General features: G+C 40.1%; 1 protein-coding gene and 1 long non-coding RNA gene across 4 annotated transcripts in view; both read left to right on the top strand.

The window, feature by feature from the left end:
* Positions 1-16208, top strand: part of LOC108281331 (activity dependent neuroprotector homeobox) — a 40151-nt gene extending 23943 nt beyond the window's left edge. For all 3 annotated transcript variants that reach the window (XM_017496862.2, XM_017496861.2, XM_037727247.1), the window contains 3 exons: positions 3635-3747; positions 5538-5630; positions 12023-16208. In XM_017496862.2, coding sequence (XP_017352351.1) covers positions 3640-3747; positions 5538-5630; positions 12023-15133 — 3312 coding nt within the window. In that variant the 5' untranslated portion in view covers positions 3635-3639 and the 3' untranslated portion in view covers positions 15134-16208. The remainder of the gene's footprint in view (positions 1-3634; positions 3748-5537; positions 5631-12022) is intronic.
* LOC119466749 lies at positions 10801-11906 on the top strand. Its single transcript, XR_005195211.1, has 2 exons — positions 10801-11036; positions 11075-11906. It is a non-coding gene; the product is annotated as an uncharacterized LOC119466749 (long non-coding RNA).
* Positions 16209-16958: the final 750 nt, after the last annotated feature.

Raw genomic sequence — 16958 nt, 5'->3', positions numbered from 1 at the left:
CTTATTACCCATAATGATTGACTTTTTTCCAGAGAATTGTTTGGCTTGTTGTAGTGCAAAAAGCTCACAAGAATGGGTAACCATGGCCCCTTCTGGGAAGGGGAGCTGTGTGGCTGGAGGGATAGGAGTGAGAAGGAAGCCTTCTTTGCTTATATTTCTGAATTGTTTGCTTTTTTTATCTACTGAGAAAAGTATTTAACGAAAAAAAAAAAACAAAAAAAAACAGAAAAATCTTTGCAAATGATTTTGAAGATGCCAGTGCACACCACTGTGTTATTTGAGGTCCAAATGGAGTAAATTTTAGAGAAATTACCTCTATGAACAAATGCATGGAGGGCATACTTTGATCTGGAGAAAGGGGCATTATGGAATTTCCAAGATTATTAGGAATGTTAGAAATACGCATATGAAGAGAGTTTAATCTTTACATTGAAAGATGTAGAATGTTCTGAATTAATATTAACATAGATTCCCGGTCAGGCTTGGTGCCGTACACCTGTAACTCCAGCACTTTGGGAGGCCAAGGCGAGCAAATCACTTGCTCAGGAGTTCAGGACTGGCTTGGGCAACATAGCAAAACCCCATCTCTACAAAAAATACCAAAAAGTTAGCCAGGTGTGGTAGTGTGGACCTATGGTCCCCGCTGCCTGGTGGGGCTGAGGTGGGAAGACCAATTCTGCCCAGGAGGTCGAGGCTGCAGTGAGCTGTGATTGTACCACTACACTCCAGCCTGGATGAAAAGTGGAACCCTGGCCAGGTGCAGTGGCTCACCCCTGTAATTCCAGCACTTTGGGAGGCCCAGGCGGGTAGATCACCTGAGGGCAGGAGTTCGAGACCAGCCTGGCCAACATGGTGAAACCCCGTCTCTAGTAAAAATACAAAAATCAGTGGGATGTGGTGGCACATGCCTGTAATCCCAGCTACTTGGGAGGCTGAGGAAAGAGAATTGCTAGAACCTGGGAGACAGAGGTTGCAGTGAGTCAAGATTGCGCTGTTGCACTCCAGCCTGGGCGACAAGAGTGAAACTCCATCTAAAAAAAAAAAAAAAGTGGAACCCTGTCTCAAGAAAAAATACAGATTATTCCTAGTTGTAAAAGCCTACAGCAAAATAACATTTTTTGATATAGCATATCCAATAAGCAGTGTCACTGTTTTATTTATAAGTCTTTTAAATTCAACATAGTTAAGTAAACCCAACACCAACTCTGTGGCTGAAATACCGCTTTTAATAAATTACAAGTTTCTTACAACTGAACTCCTTTATAGGCATACTCACTTTTTCAGGAAAAAATACCTACGAGGCAGTGACATGTTTCATCTTAATGTCTTAAACTGACTTTTAAAGCTATGGGTAGGCACTTAGGAGAATGGGATTTTCTTTACCCCAAGCTGCAACTTGATTCTTATTTTATGTTTTCTATAGACTAATGACCTCAGTGGTGGCTGCATTTCCAAATCTTTATGTCTTTGTTTTGCTGACATTGTTGAGTCACTCATCCAGGAGGCAGGGAAACCAGTAACGGCTGGCTTCTGGACACATCTCTTATGAAGTGTGAAGCAGGGTTAACTGAGAAAGTTCCCAGATACCTGAATTTTGGCACATAGTCTATGAAATGAATAGAGAAACAAGATGTCTCTTCCCAGTCTTAGGTGTCTGTGGGCATCCATTTTAATACCCAGTTTCTTCAGAATTGACCTGTAACACTTTTCTGTATTTCTGAAATATTTTTCTAATATGTGCATCTCTCTAAAAAAGACTTGGTATGTAGTAACTGTTTTAAAGGAACCAACTGATGAAGAATTTTCTGTTTTTAAGCCACCACAGAAAGGTGATTTGAAACCATCTTTTTGTGGTGGCTTAAATCATTCAGTGATAAAATTTGGACCAAAAAAATTGCTTTGGTCTTAATTTATGTCAGAGTAGACTTCTAAATCTGCATTTGGCTGCACAATATGTAAACTACTAGCATGGCAGAGGGCAAGGGACACTATAGTCATTGGTTCATAGTGAACAACAGTTCTGTCTTGCGTGTGATAAGGCTGAGGTTTTTTCGAAATACTTTACTCTTTTGGCCCCAATTAAACTTTGGTACTTGATAGAGAATATTTTGAGAATTCTAAGTTAGTGTAACATACCCAGTTTCAAATTTTCTAGGAGTTACAGTTTGATTTTGATAGATTTCACTTTTTATTTTTGATTTCTTATAGTTGACATTAATTTTGGATTAAAATAATGAGGCAACATTTTATATTTGGATTAGTTGCAGTTTACAGATGATACTGGTATTACAGAGTAACAGCCTTTATTAGACCACTGGATTTGCATATATTAATTTTCCATTCTTGGTGCTTTGCCTTTTGTTTTTGCTGTTTTGGATTTTAGAACTACTTTATATCCTGTAAAATTGTGTTAGACTTGGATTATTAAATTGACAGCTTTTTACCATATTATAGGAAGCATTTATGATCACATTAGAAACCATACATATTCCCAACTGCCCAAGTTTTATTGATTTTATTTTCTCATTAAAGACAAACTTTTGTTTTTAAGGAACTTGGGAAAGTTGATCTAAATAGCTGATTTAATGTATTCAGTCATTCAAATAATTTTTCAGTTTCCTTACACACATATAGGCTTTTCATGATTTCAAAGGATCCTCCTTAAAGTCTAACAGTTGCCATTTGTGAGTGCCTTTGCCCAGGTATGTTGCAGACAGGGGTAAACTGGGCATGTTTTGGTCAAGTCACATATGTTTACTGTCGTTAATTTGGGCAGTATACAGAAACTGTAAAGTTTTTGTTTTTGTTTTTTAAGAATACCATAGCAGTAGGCAGGACAGTTCCAATTCAACAAAATCCTCTCTACCCTGGCACTCAAAACTGTGTAATGATGATGAAATGGTAAGCACTTTTCTGTTCTCAGAAGTTTAACATCAGAAGGAGAAAAGCACTAGCACTTGATTTAAAACTAATTGGTTGCTATTATTTCTCTAATTCTCAACTATAAGTTCATCGCTGAACTGTTTTAAGTCTAATCAGAATTATGCCAGATTAGACTCAGTCAAAATGTCCTCTTAAAAACTAGGAAGATCAGAGAGTACTTACTTTGCCCACTTTTAAGTGTTCAAAACGTGGTAGATACGTGCCTGGCCCAGTAGCTCACGCCTGTAATGCTAGCACTTTGGGAGGTCAGGGGGAGAGGATGACTTGAGTCCAGGAGTTCGTGACCAGCCTGGGCAACATAGTGAGATCTAGTCACTATGTAAAATTTTTGAAAATTAGTCGGGCATGGTGGCGCACTCCTGGAGTCCCATCCTCTTGGGAAGCTGAGGTGAGAGGATCACTTGAGCCCAGAAGGTTGAGGCTATGGTGAACCATCAGTGTACTGCACTCCAGCCTAGGCAACAGAGCAAGACTGTCTTTAAAAAAAAAAAAAGATGGATGGATGGATGGATGGATGGAGCGAGCCATATGCACATGCAAGCGTGTGTGTGTGTGTGTTCACACTAGATGAGGATACCTATGCACCTTTTTTGTCAGATGGGTAGGGTTTATGATCCTGTCATCAGTGGAATTAGTAAATATTACAAGTTGTACGTGTTTTGACTTTGACTTAAATTTTTCTTTCCAATAGAAACTATGTTCCAACTTCCTGTCAACAATCTTGGCAGTTTAAGAAAAGCCCGGAAAACTGTGAAAAAAATACTTAGTGACATTGGGTTGGAATACTGTAAAGAACATATAGAAGTAAGTAGCATGTCATTTTTAAATTTTAACATGACTCAGCTTCTGATCCATTACTTTGTGTCAGTGGCCAAGATGGCTAATTCTTAGATGTGATTCTGAATTTCAGCCACAGCAGTAGCTTCACAAAAGCATTCTCAATAGCATAACTTGTGCCCTTCTCCCTAAAATGGGCTTTTTCATTTTTGCATCCTGAAGCAAAAGGCTACCATTGAGGACTTCAGCATGTCAGGCAGTTGTACTAGGTGCTGTCAAGTTGTCTGTACCTTTATTTCTTAAAACGACCATGGAGGCGGGAGGCAGTGTAGGAATTCTTATATCCACTTTACAGATGAAGAACAAATAAAATAGGCCCAGCCTTGCAGCTGAGAAAGTGGCAGTGTCTGTGGGACTCAAAGCCTGTTCTCATTCTGATAATGCCTGAATGTTCTGGTTGACCTTCTTCTAATTGTTGAGGCATGGTTGTGTGGGTGCTTGTTGTCTCTTTCCTTAGGATTTGAGCATTTGTTGCCCCTTTTGACCCATCGTAGACTATTATTTTCCCCCTTGTGTAACAGTTTGCGCTTTATGAACTGTTTTTCAAGCTGTTTTATTCTGTGAGCTTTATCACAGCCCTGTGAGATAGCCATGCAGCGGTCTCCTCCTTTTCCACATCTCACTGTTCGAGGTCTTACGGTTTATTGGTCGAAGTCCCGGATTGAAAAGAAAAGTTTGAAGCTGTTTCCCCTACTAACCTTTTAAGTTGTAGCTGGCTAGGGACCATAGCTACCCTGTTTATCCATTTGTCCCCAGCACCTAGCACAGTGTTTTGCACATACTAGGTGGTCAGTTAGATGTTTGAATGGAATTGGAAGTAAAAAAGCAGATTCATTCATGCAACAAATTTTCTTATTTTGAGTTCCACTAATGCTTGAAGAGTATATCTTGGAAACTGAAGCTGCTCAAAAGTCGACTTCTCTAGTTATGTTCCAAGTGTGGAAGTAGCCTTTCTCCAAACCCAAAGTTCAGGTAGATCTGCCCAAATGAAGCAGTCTATTCACTTTGCACTCTGTGGATCATCTTCATAGAAACAATTAATGCCAACATCACAGTATGTTTTCTGTCATGCATTTGATTTGTTCCTCCTATGATTATTTACGTGTATACTTCGTTTTCTACCTTGAACTGTGAACCTTTCAGGAACAAGTGGGATTTTACCCTAATTACTTTTAATCTTCCTAGTCTGGAGGGAAGTGGGCCATTAAATTTTTACATTAGAGTATAAATTTAACATCATATGGCTTAACTTTCTTTGAATAGCTTTCTTTATGCCTTTTTGGGTTTGAAATTCTGAGTTTTCATTCTGATCTGATGTCCTGCCCCCTCCCCTCAAAAAAAAAAATTTTTTTTTTTTTTTTTTTTTTTGCACAGAACCAGAAATTATATCTGCAGGGCTATAAGCAAACATTGCTATTTTAGACACTATTCCAGTACTCTAACCGATAAGTTACGGTACTCTAATGAAAAGTGCTTTGATATTAGTGTGTGGCTGAATTTTTTACTGAATTAGAACTTCAGCAGTTTCCTTGGAAACCTGGCTGACCATCAGGAGAGTGGTTGGTTGATATAAAATGTAGACTGCAACTTCCGTATGCCTTTTTGTATTTAAGAGCCTTATCACTCCTAGTTTAAGTTCTTGATGGGGTTGGTTTTCCTGTCCTCTCTCCATCTTAGTTAGAAGTCAGATTTATATGTAAGGTTGGGTTAGCGTTTATACCGCTATGTTTTCGTAAACTTCTCTCACTGTTTTCTAGGATTTTAAACAATTTGAACCTAATGACTTTTATTTGAAAAACACTACATGGGAGGATGTAGGACTGTGGGACCCTTCACTTACGAAAAACCAGGTGAGTGGCACAGGAGACTTCCTCAAATGGCAGCATGGTATACTCCCTTTTCAGTTCTAGGCCTTTTTTAAGCGATGCAGTGATTCTAGGCAACAACCTAATGTGGAAAGTGTCAAAATTGCATTTCGTATTTTCCTGAGCAGTGGGAAGACTAAGAAAAACTTTGTTTTTGTCAATGGACTGAAACTTTAGGTTTAAGAAGAAAGGGAAATTTTGTTACTTAAAAGTTACGGAGCCTGCTGTATACCAGCATTTCCCCTAAAGCACTCTGGCTCTTCTATCTTTCTGCGTCTTCTGTGTTTCTGTGTCTGTGTTGCCATTCTTGTTTTTTCTGCACAGAAAAAGACCAGACCCTTCCTTACAATTAAGCTTTTCTTAGTTCTCTATGTTGATGGCATCCAACTTCTATGGGAGGCCTGGGAAGGACGTCCTCTGTAGGACGGCAGTGACAGAGATAAGACTTAACTTTTTGCATACTGGCATTATAAACAATATTAGCAGTGCCAGCAGATATCAATACGTGATGATGTCATGTATTGAGGGGGAGTGAGTCTCATTCTACGTTAATGATCTGTTCATCTATTGGAACAAACTCTTCAGGGAATTAGTACTTCTAAACTTCACCTCCAAAATTTGATGACTTTTTTTTTTTTTTTTTTTTTTTTTTTTAGTACCCTAGGCAAAGGTACTAGCCAGCAGTCTTAGAATGAGAATGCTTTCCAGTGGGACACATCATCTATTTAATTCAGTTTTATCAATCTGAAAGCCTCGTAGCTGAATACTAAAGAGTTGAGCTTTGAGGAGAAGCAGAGTATTTCATCTTAGTTCAAACCAATATCTGAAACAAAGTTGGTTTCTAGGGAGAAAAGATCATCTCTTGCCATGCATATGTCAGTTAACCTATCATCATCAAAGGACTGACTAGATAAGTGTTAACAATCCTAATTCTGAAAGTTGCTCTTTGATATCAGTATATTCCATAATCCATTATTGGCTTTTAAATACCACACCCTCCACACAGTCTGTAGGACATTTTATTTAACTTCTTGATTTGAATCAAAGCAGCTGTTACTTCATTAACTGTTTTGAAGTGTTATTGGTTGAGAAAGAGCAGCATGGCTTAAAGAAGAAAGCCAACTTTTGAAATCAGTCATTTTTTTGATCAGCACTGAATCTGATACTACCCTATACTTTAATCAGAGAAAAAAATGGAGATTTGCCTTTTTTCTATGAAAATTTCTCCATAATGGGGAAAGGAATAAAAGGGTATAGCTTTATCTGTTAAAATTGTCTAATTGTACTAAAATATTCTGGCCCTGAATTTTACTGCAGTCATGTACCACATAACGACATTTTGGTCAGTGACGGACTTCATCTACAGCAGTGATCCCGTAAGATTATAATTGAGCTGAAAAACCTCTATTACCTAATGACATCATAGCACAACATACACATGTCTGTAGTGATGCTAGTGTAAACACACCTGTGTTGTCAGTCATATAGAAGTATAGCACATATAGTTATTTATAGCACATAATACCATGATGCATTGCTTAATGATGTGATGCATTCTGAGAAATTCCTTGTTAGGTGATTTCGTTGTTGTACAAACTTCATAAAGGGTACTTACACAGACCTAGGTGGTATAGCCTACTGTACACCTAAGCTATGTGGTATGGCCCGTTGCTCCTAGGCTGCAAACCTGTATGGCATGTGACTATACTGACTACTGTAAGAGTGACTAATACAATGGTAAGTATTTGTGTTTCTAAACATAGTGATACATAGAAGAGGTACATTACAAATACAGTATAAAAAATAAAAACTTGGTACATTTGTATAGGGCACTTGAGGGACTGGAAGTTGCTGAGTGGTGAGTGACTATGAAGGGGGACGTACTGTACATCACTGTAGACTTTATAAACACACTTCGGCTACATAAATTTATTTTACAAACTTTAAAATTTTTAGCTTTTGAATCTTTTGTAATACTCAAAACACGAACACATTGTACAGCTGTACAAAAATATTTTGTCCTTATATACTTAAAAGCTTTTTTCTAGTCTTAAACCTTTTTTTTTTTTTAAACTTTTTAAACTGTTAAAAACTAAGACACAGAGACAAAATTAGATTGCCACCTTGTCCCACTGGAAGGTTTTCAGGAGTAGTAACACACATGGAGCCATCAGCCATGATGGAGTGCCTTCTGGACACTTCCTGAAGGGACCTCCCTGAGGCTGTTTTAGAGTTAACATTGTTTTTAAAAAATAAGTAGAAGTGGTACACTCCAATAATGATTAAAAGCTCATTACCAAAATCCTTGCATACTCAAGTCCCACAGTTGGCCCTGAGGAACCTGCATATACCAAAAGCTAGCCCTCTGTATAGGAGATTTTTGCATCCCAAGCATATTGTATCTCTCATCTGAATTTGTTTGGAAAAAATCCACATATAAGTAGTTCAAACCCATGTTGACGGGTCAACTATACAGTAAATACTAAGTGACAGAAATTTTTCAGCCCCATTATAGTCTTAGGGAACATAGTTGCATATGCAGTCTGTACTAGACAGAAACATCAGCACATGACTACTTCATATGATAATTAAAAACTACATTACCAGTTTATTTGCTATATATACTTTTTATTAGAATGTACTTAATAAAAAAGTTTACTTTAAAACAGCGTTTCATGGTAAACTGGTAGCAGCCTCATATATCTCGTGTTTACTGTATCTTTTTATTGCATCATTTTCTCTTGTGCTGGTTTAATCTCATGGTATTTTGTTCATCATGGCCCCTTAGCGTACAAAGTCTATAATGTTGCCAGTAAGAGGCCATGTTGAGTGATTGACCCGGAAACAAATGATTAAGGGACTACAAAGGTGGAAAATCAGTGATGGTAAATTCTTGCCAGTCAGGCATGTCTTATTCCACCATAGCTACAATCTTGAAGAACAAGAACAAAGTGACAGAAGCTCTTAAAGCATCTGCTTCATTGAAGGCAGTGAGACTAACAAAAATTCAAGAAGGACCTTTATCAGACAGACAGAAGCTTCTGATGACCCAGCTTGAAGACCAGACACAGATACACATGGTGCGGTGTACCTCTCAGCACCATGATGATCACAGTCAAAGCAAAAAGTTTGTTGGCAGTGTTGAAAGAAAAGGCTGGACCTAGGCCGGGCGTGGTGGCTCAAGCCTGTAATCCCAGCACTTTGGGAGGTCGAGGCGGGTGGATCACGAGGTCAAGAGATCGAGACCATCCTGGTCAACATGGTGAAACCCCGTCTCTACTAAAAATACAAAAAATTAGCTGGGCATGGTGGTGCGTGCCTGTAATCCCAGCCACTCAGGAGGCCGAGGCAGGAGAATTGCCTGAACCCAGGAGGTGGAGGTTGCGGTGAGCCGAGATAACGCCATTGCACTCCAGCCTGGGTAACATGAGTGAAACTCCGTCTCAAAAAAAAAACGAAAGAAAGAAAAGGCTGGACCTGGCTGTGATGTTGAATTTACTGCTAGTTCTGGGTGGTTTAAACAATTCAAGAATCATTACTCATTACATATTGGAAAAGTGAGTCTGTGAGTACTGATGTGAAGGCAGCTGAAGAATTTTGGGAAGCTCTAGATAAGTGAGTCTGGAGGAAGATTACTAGGCAGAGCAAATTTTCAACATGGATGAGTCCTTTGTATTCTGGAAACAGATAAAAGGACTTTGATACATAAGGAGGCCAAAGCAATGCAAGGTTTCAAGGCTTTTAAGGACGGATGACAGTCTTGCTTGAGGGCAATGTTACAGGCTACAAATTGAAACCCTTTGTGATTTGTGGCACAGTGAGAACCCTAGGGGCTTCAGGCATATCAGTACACACACACACACACACACACACTTGGCCAGTGCACTGCAGGAGCCACATGAAGTCATGGGTGACTCTACCAAGATGACCTCCTGAATTGATATGCCTGCAAAATGGAGAGGTAGTATTGAGAGAATAACATACCTTTTAAGCTTTTGTTTATTGTCAATAATAAGCAAACACCACCTCTTTGATCCAACTGATGGAGTTACAGCAGCTTTTAAGGCCTTCTGTCTGAGAAAGTCCTTTGCCTTGTCATCGCAGCTGGGGAAGACACTGAGAAGATTCTGATATAATTCTGGAAGGATTACAATATCTGTGACTGCATTAAGAATCTTGCTTGGGCTTGGGGTAATTTCAACAAGGAGTATATGCATGACATCTAAAAATATACACTCAGGAGGTTTGTCCATGACTTGAGAGGATTTGCATAAATCACAAGGTTTCTGATTGAGATGGCAAACGACTTTAACCTGTTTGTTGATGAGGATGACCTTAGAGGATGATCTAGAGGTAGTTCCTGAGGAATTAACTGGTGAGGAGCTGTGGGAACTGGAATAAGAATGCATAGCTGAAGAGGAAAGAGAAAAGGAAACTGCAGGAAAAGCAAAAGAACCCCCCAAGAAAATATACAGTGAAGGATTTAGCAGAAGCTTTTGCAGACCTCAGCAAGCTCCTTAAGTTTGAAAACATGGATCTCAATGCGAAATTGTGTTCATTAATAGAGAAGAATGTTCATGGGTCATTATCTGTATACAAGCAAATCTGTGATGAAAAAAGGAATCGAAGCACCATGGACATATTCTGATCAGTGTGCCGCCGCCTCAATAAGAGCCTCAGGCAGGTCCTTCCACAGTTATTCAGAAGAAGGCATTGTTATCATGGGAGGTGGCAGCTCCCACGATAACACGTGTGTTATTATTCCTGAAGACCCTCTAGTGGGACAAGTTACGAAGATGGAAGATAGTGATGTTGATCCTCACTCTGTAGGCCTAGACTAAGGTATGCATTTGTGTCTTCGTTTTTAAGGGGGGGAAAAAAAGGTTTCAAAATTGTAATAGAAAAAGGATTATAGAATAGGTATATAAAGATAGAAAATATTTTTGTACAGTCCTACAATGTGTTTGTGTTTTGGTTTTTGGTGTTTAACTCTGTTGCCCAGGCTAGAGTGCTGTGGCACGATCTTGGCTCACTGCAACCTCTGCCTTCTGGGTTTAAGCGATTGTCCTGCCTCAGCCTCCTGAGTAGCTGGGATTATAGGTGCTTGCCACCACGCCCAGCTATTTTTTGCATTTTCAGTAGAGCCAGAGTTTCACCATGTTGGTCAGGTTGGTCTCAAACTCCTGACTTCAGGTGTTCCACCCACCTGGGCCTCCCAAAGTGCTGGGATTACAGGCATGAGGCCCAGCACCTGGCCAATTGTGTTTGTGTTTTAAGGTAAGTATTACTACGAAAGAGTCAAAAAGCCAAAAATTTAAAAGCATATAAATTTAGAGCAAGCTGAAGTTCATTTGTTATTGAAGAAAAAATATTTTTTTAGGGCTGGGCACAGTGGCTTGCAATCCCAGCACTTTGGGAACCCAAGGCAGGAGGATTGCTTGAGCCCAGGAGTTCAAGGCCAGCCTGGGCAACGGAGTGAAACCCTGTCTCAACAAAATTTACTCAAGTGTGGTGGCAGACTCCTGTAAGTCTCCAGGGCTGAGCTGGAGGTAGGAGCTCAAGAGGTTGAGGCTGCAGTGAGCTGTGATTGTGCCACTGCACTCCAGCCTGAGCAACAGTGAGAAAAAACACATGATTATTTTTTTTAGTAAGTTTGTGTAGCTAAGTGTTCATAAAGTCTACAGCATTGTACAGTAGTATCCCAGGCTTTCATATCTATTGTCTCACCCAGAGCAACTTCAGTCCTGTAAGCAAATCATGGTGACTGCCCTATATAGTATAGTTTACTAGTTATGTTGTCTTTTACTATACCTTTTCTGTGCTTAGCTATGTTTAAAAACACAAATATTTACCATTGTGCTAATCATTGCCTGGGGTATTCAGTACAGAAACATACTGTACAGGTTTGTAACGTAAGAGCAATAGGCTATGCCATGTAGCCTAGATATGTAGTAGGTTGTACTGTCTAGGTCTGTGCGAATACACTCTAGGATTTCACACCATCATGTATTTTTTGGAATGTATTTCTGTGGTTTAGCAACACATGACTGTATGGTAAACCTGAAGTCTTTAGTGACTTCCTTCATTTAGGTTTTTCTTGTCATTTCTAGCTGCAAAATGTTTATCTTGAACTCATTAGTCTTTGGTTTGTCTAATGTGACCTTTTCTAAACATTGAGAAAGAACTTAGCATTGACTTTAATTTACACTCAAAAATACGCTAGCTTTTTTTTAGTTTTTTCTGTTTTATAAAGTTACTGTACAAAAAAAAAACAACAGACTAAAATCAGTGCATTATTAAGAATGGGGGGCATCTGGAATCTGGTAACTGCTTATCTGAAGTGGCATTCTAATTCTAGTTGTGTTTGTTTACTTTAGGACTATCGGACAAAACCTTTCTGCTGCAGCGCTTGTCCATTTTCCTCAAAATTCTTCTCTGCCTACAAAAGTCATTTCCGAAATGTCCATAGTGAAGACTTTGAAAATAGGATTCTCCTTAATTGCCCCTACTGTACCTTCAATGCAGACAAAAAGACTTTGGAAACACACATTAAAATATTTCATGCTCCAAACGCCAGCGCACCAAGTAGCAGCCTCAGCACTTTCAAAGATAAAAACAAAAATGATGGCCTTAAACCTAAGCAGGCTGACAGTGTAGAGCAAGCTGTTTATTACTGTAAGAAGTGCACTTACCGAGATCCTCTTTACGAAATAGTTAGGAAGCACATTTACAGGGAACATTTTCAGCACGTGGCAGCACCTTACATAGCAAAGGCAGGAGAAAAATCACTCAATGGCGCAGTCCCCTTAGGCTCAAATGCCCGAGAAGAGAGTAGTATTCACTGCAAGCGATGCCTTTTCATGCCAAAGTCCTATGAAGCTTTGGTACAGCATGTCATCGAAGACCACGAACGTATTGGCTATCAGGTCACTGCCATGATTGGTCACACAAATGTAGTGGTCCCCCGATCCAAACCCTTGATGCTAATTGCTCCCAAACCTCAAGACAAGAAGAGTATGGGACTCCCACCAAGAATTGGTTCCCTTGCTTCTGGAAATGTCCGGTCTTTACCATCACAGCAGATGGTGAATCGACTCTCGATACCAAAGCCTAACTTAAATTCTACAGGAGTCAACATGATGTCCAATGTTCACCTACAGCAGAACAACTATGGAGTCAAATCTGTAGGTCAGGGTTACAGTGTTGGTCAGTCAATGAGACTGGGTCTAGGGGGCAATGCACCAGTTTCCATTCCTCAACAATCTCAGTCTGTAAAGCAGTTACTTCCAAGTGGAAATGGAAGGTCTTATGGGCTTGGGTCTGAGCAGAGGTCCCAGGCACCAGCAAGATACTCCCTGCAGTCTGCCAATGCCTCTTCTCTCTCGTCGGGCCAGTTAAAGTCTCCTTCCCTCTCCCAGTCGCAGGCATCCAGAGTGTTAGGTCAGTCCAGCTCTAAACCTACTGCAGCTGCCACAGGCCCTCCCCCAGGTAACACTTCCTCAACTCAAAAGTGGAAAATATGTACAATCTGTAATGAGCTTTTTCCTGAAAATGTCTATAGTGTGCACTTCGAAAAAGAACATAAAGCTGAGAAAGTCCCAGCAGTAGCCAACTACATTATGAAAATACACAATTTTACTAGCAAATGCCTGTACTGTAATCGCTATTTGCCCACAGATACCCTGCTCAACCATATGTTAATTCATGGTCTGTCTTGTCCATATTGCCGTTCAACTTTCAATGATGTGGAAAAGATGGCCGCACACATGCGGATGGTTCACATTGATGAAGAGATGGGACCTAAAACAGATTCTACTTTGAGTTTTGATTTGACATTGCAGCAGGGCAGTCACACTAACATCCATCTCCTGGTAACCACGTACAACCTGAGAGATGCCCCAGCTGAATCTGTTGCTTACCATGCCCAAAATAACCCTCCAGTTCCTCCAAAGCCACAGCCAAAAGTTCAGGAAAAGGCAGATATCCCTGTTAAAAGTTCACCTCAAGCTGCAGTGCCCTATAAAAAAGATGTTGGGAAAACCCTTTGTCCTCTTTGCTTTTCAATCCTAAAAGGACCCATATCAGATGCACTTGCACATCACCTACGAGAGAGGCACCAGGTTATTCAGACAGTTCATCCAGTTGAGAAAAAGCTCACCTACAAATGTATCCATTGCCTTGGTGTGTATACCAGCAACATGACCGCCTCGACTATCACTCTGCATCTAGTTCACTGCAGGGGAGTTGGAAAGACCCAAAACGGCCAGGATAAGACAAATGCACCCTCTCGGCTTAATCAGTCTCCCAGCCTGGCACCTGTGAAGCGCACTTACGAGCAAATGGAATTTCCCTTACTGAAAAAACGGAAGTTAGATGACGATAGTGATTCACCCAGCTTCTTTGAGGAGAAGCCTGAAGAGCCTGTTGTTTTAGCTTTAGACCCCAAGGGTCATGAAGATGATTCCTATGAAGCCAGGAAAAGCTTTCTAACAAAGTATTTTAACAAGCAACCCTATCCCACCAGGAGAGAAATTGAGAAGCTAGCAGCCAGTTTATGGTTATGGAAGAGTGACATTGCTTCCCATTTTAGTAACAAAAGGAAGAAGTGTGTCCGTGATTGTGAAAAGTACAAGCCTGGCGTGTTGCTGGGGTTTAACATGAAAGAATTAAATAAAGTCAAGCATGAGATGGATTTTGATGCAGAGTGGCTATTTGAAAATCATGATGAGAAGGATTCCAGAGTCAATGCTAGTAAGACTGCTGACAAAAAGCTCAACCTTGGGAAAGAAGATGACAGTTCCTCAGACAGTTTTGAAAATTTGGAAGAAGAATCCAATGAAAGTGGTAGCCCTTTTGAACCCGTTTTTGAAGTTGAGCCTAAAATCCCTAATGATAACCCAGAGGAACATGTACTGAAGGTAATTCCTGAGGATGCTTTAGAATCTGAGGAGAAGCTAGACCAAAAAGAGGAGGATGGTTCAAAATACGAAACTCTTCATTTGACTGAGGAACCAACCAAACTAATGCACAACGCTTCTGATAGTGAGGTTGACCAAGACGATGTTGTTGAGTGGAAAGATGGTGCTTCTCCATCTGAGAGTGGGCCTGGGTCCCAACAAGTGTCAGACTTTGAGGACAATACCTGCGAAATGAAACCAGGAACCTGGTCTGATGAGTCTTCCCAAAGTGAAGATGCAAGGAGCAGTAAGCCAGCTGCTAAAAAAAAGGCTACCATGCAAGGTGACAGAGAGCAGTTGAAATGGAAGAATAGTTCCTATGGAAAAGTTGAAGGGTTTTGGTCCAAGGACCAGTCACAGTGGAAGAATGCATCTGAGAATGATGAGCGCTTATCTAACCCCCAGATTGAGTGGCAGAATAGCACAATTGACAGTGAGGATGGGGAACAGTTTGACAACATGACTGATGGAGTAGCTGAGCCGATGCATGGCAGCTTAGCTGGAGTTAAACTGAGCAGCCAACAGGCCTGAGTGCCAGGTTCCCTGGCGTCGGTGACATGCTGCAGCCTAGAACTCTAATCTCCATTCAGTGTGATTGCAAAGCTGTCTTCTAACTGGTACCGCCTTGTGAGTACTGGTTGGACTGTGGGACATGTGGCCACTGAGTTCCAGTGGTATTTCTAAGTCTATGACACGATAGGCTGATCTTGCTTCAGAACCTTCTCTGACAGACACAGTAACTAAATGTGAAAACCAATAAGCTGGTGGCTCATGAATACACATGAGGAAAAGCAGAGGTTTATTTTATCTGCCTTTTCAACATTTCTTTCCCTCTGTAAAATGATTGGTCTGATGTCTTTGAGAAGTGTTAACCTAATTCACATGGTAGTGTAGGGCCAACGTAAAAGCTACCAGTCTAATGTGTATAGTAGACTTTGGGAAAAGCGATTTTTTTTCATGTATTCATTCTGAATAGTTGAAATGTATATTTGTACAGTCTTTTAGACCTATTCAAGTGATGCTCATGATACTGTTACTGTGTGCCCATCATAGATTTCTTTTTTTAGTGTTGACCTTGCTGTGTAATAAACGCTGTATCTAGTTTACCTAGCAAAAGCTCAAAACTGCGCTAGTATGGACTTTTGGACAGACTTAGTTTTTGCACATAACCTTGTACAATCTTGCAACAGAGGCCAGCCACGTAAGATATATATCTGGACTCTCTTGTATTATAGGATTTTTCTTGTTCTGAATATCCTTGACATTTACAGCTGTCAAAAACAAAAACTGGTATTTCAGATGTTTTCTGAAATCTTTTAAGCTAAAATCACATGCAAGAATTGACTTTGCAGCTACTAATTTTGACACCTTTTAGATCTGTATAAAAGTGTGTTGTGTTGAAGCAGCAAACCAATGAGTGCTGCATTTTGGATATTTAGTTTTATCTTTAGTTAACACCATCCTGGTGTATTCATTTATACCATCTAATATATGACACACTGTTGTAGTATGTATAATTTTGTGATCTTTATTTCCCTTTGTATTCATTTTAAGCATCTAAATAAATTGCTGTATTGTGCTTAATGTAAATATTTGCTTTATTACACAACAGTCTTTTGTGTCCATTTTATCTTGTGCCATTTAATGCCATAACTCTTCACAGATGGCAGCCACAGTCACAGAGGAAACTTGTGGAAAACCAACATCTGTCATCTGCATAAAGAATACTTTCTCTTGAGGCACCTGGTACAGAATGTGTTTTGTGGTTTTTTACCTTTTAACTGAAAAGTAAACATCCTTGAGTTTTTCAGTTCACCCTTTGTTAAGGAGCAGAGTGTGCATATATATGTAAATGTCTCAGTGACTTCTAAAAGGATGTAAACAGGGATTGACATTAATTCGAAAGCAGAATTTTAATAGCCTGGTGGGATTTTCTTCTAGATGAAGTTAAGTGTTCATTTTCACCTTAACAATGGGAACAATTGTAGTGCAGGCAGCTCTGCCTCTTGCCACTCTTGGCCATCTTGCTATTAAGGGAAAGGCTTTGAAGAGTACACACTTAAAGGGCTGTCAAGATGGAAGGAGCTGGTATTTTTACTGTGCGTAGATTCCCATGAGCAACTTACACTAAAAAGTGGAACGTTACAGGGAAGCAGAATTTGGCCAACATTTCCAGCAGTTAGTTGATGGGATGCTCCAATCCACAAGGAGGCTGGTCAGTCATCTCTCAAGGATACTGGCCTAAAGTCTGAAGTGGCTGATGTCCTTAACTTCTGAGTCCCTTTCCAAAAGACTTGCTAATGCTGTTGCCAGAGAGTAGAGATTTGACCAGCCTCTCCCTAAAATGTACAAGTGC

The sequence above is a fragment of the Cebus imitator genome, unplaced genomic scaffold (genome assembly GCF_001604975.1).
Source record: "Cebus imitator isolate Cc_AM_T3 unplaced genomic scaffold, Cebus_imitator-1.0 Scaffold224, whole genome shotgun sequence".
Taxonomy (NCBI): Eukaryota; Metazoa; Chordata; class Mammalia; order Primates; family Cebidae; genus Cebus; species Cebus imitator.
The sequence above is the reverse complement of the archived record's forward strand: the minus strand, read 5'-3'. Positions and strand labels throughout refer to the sequence as shown.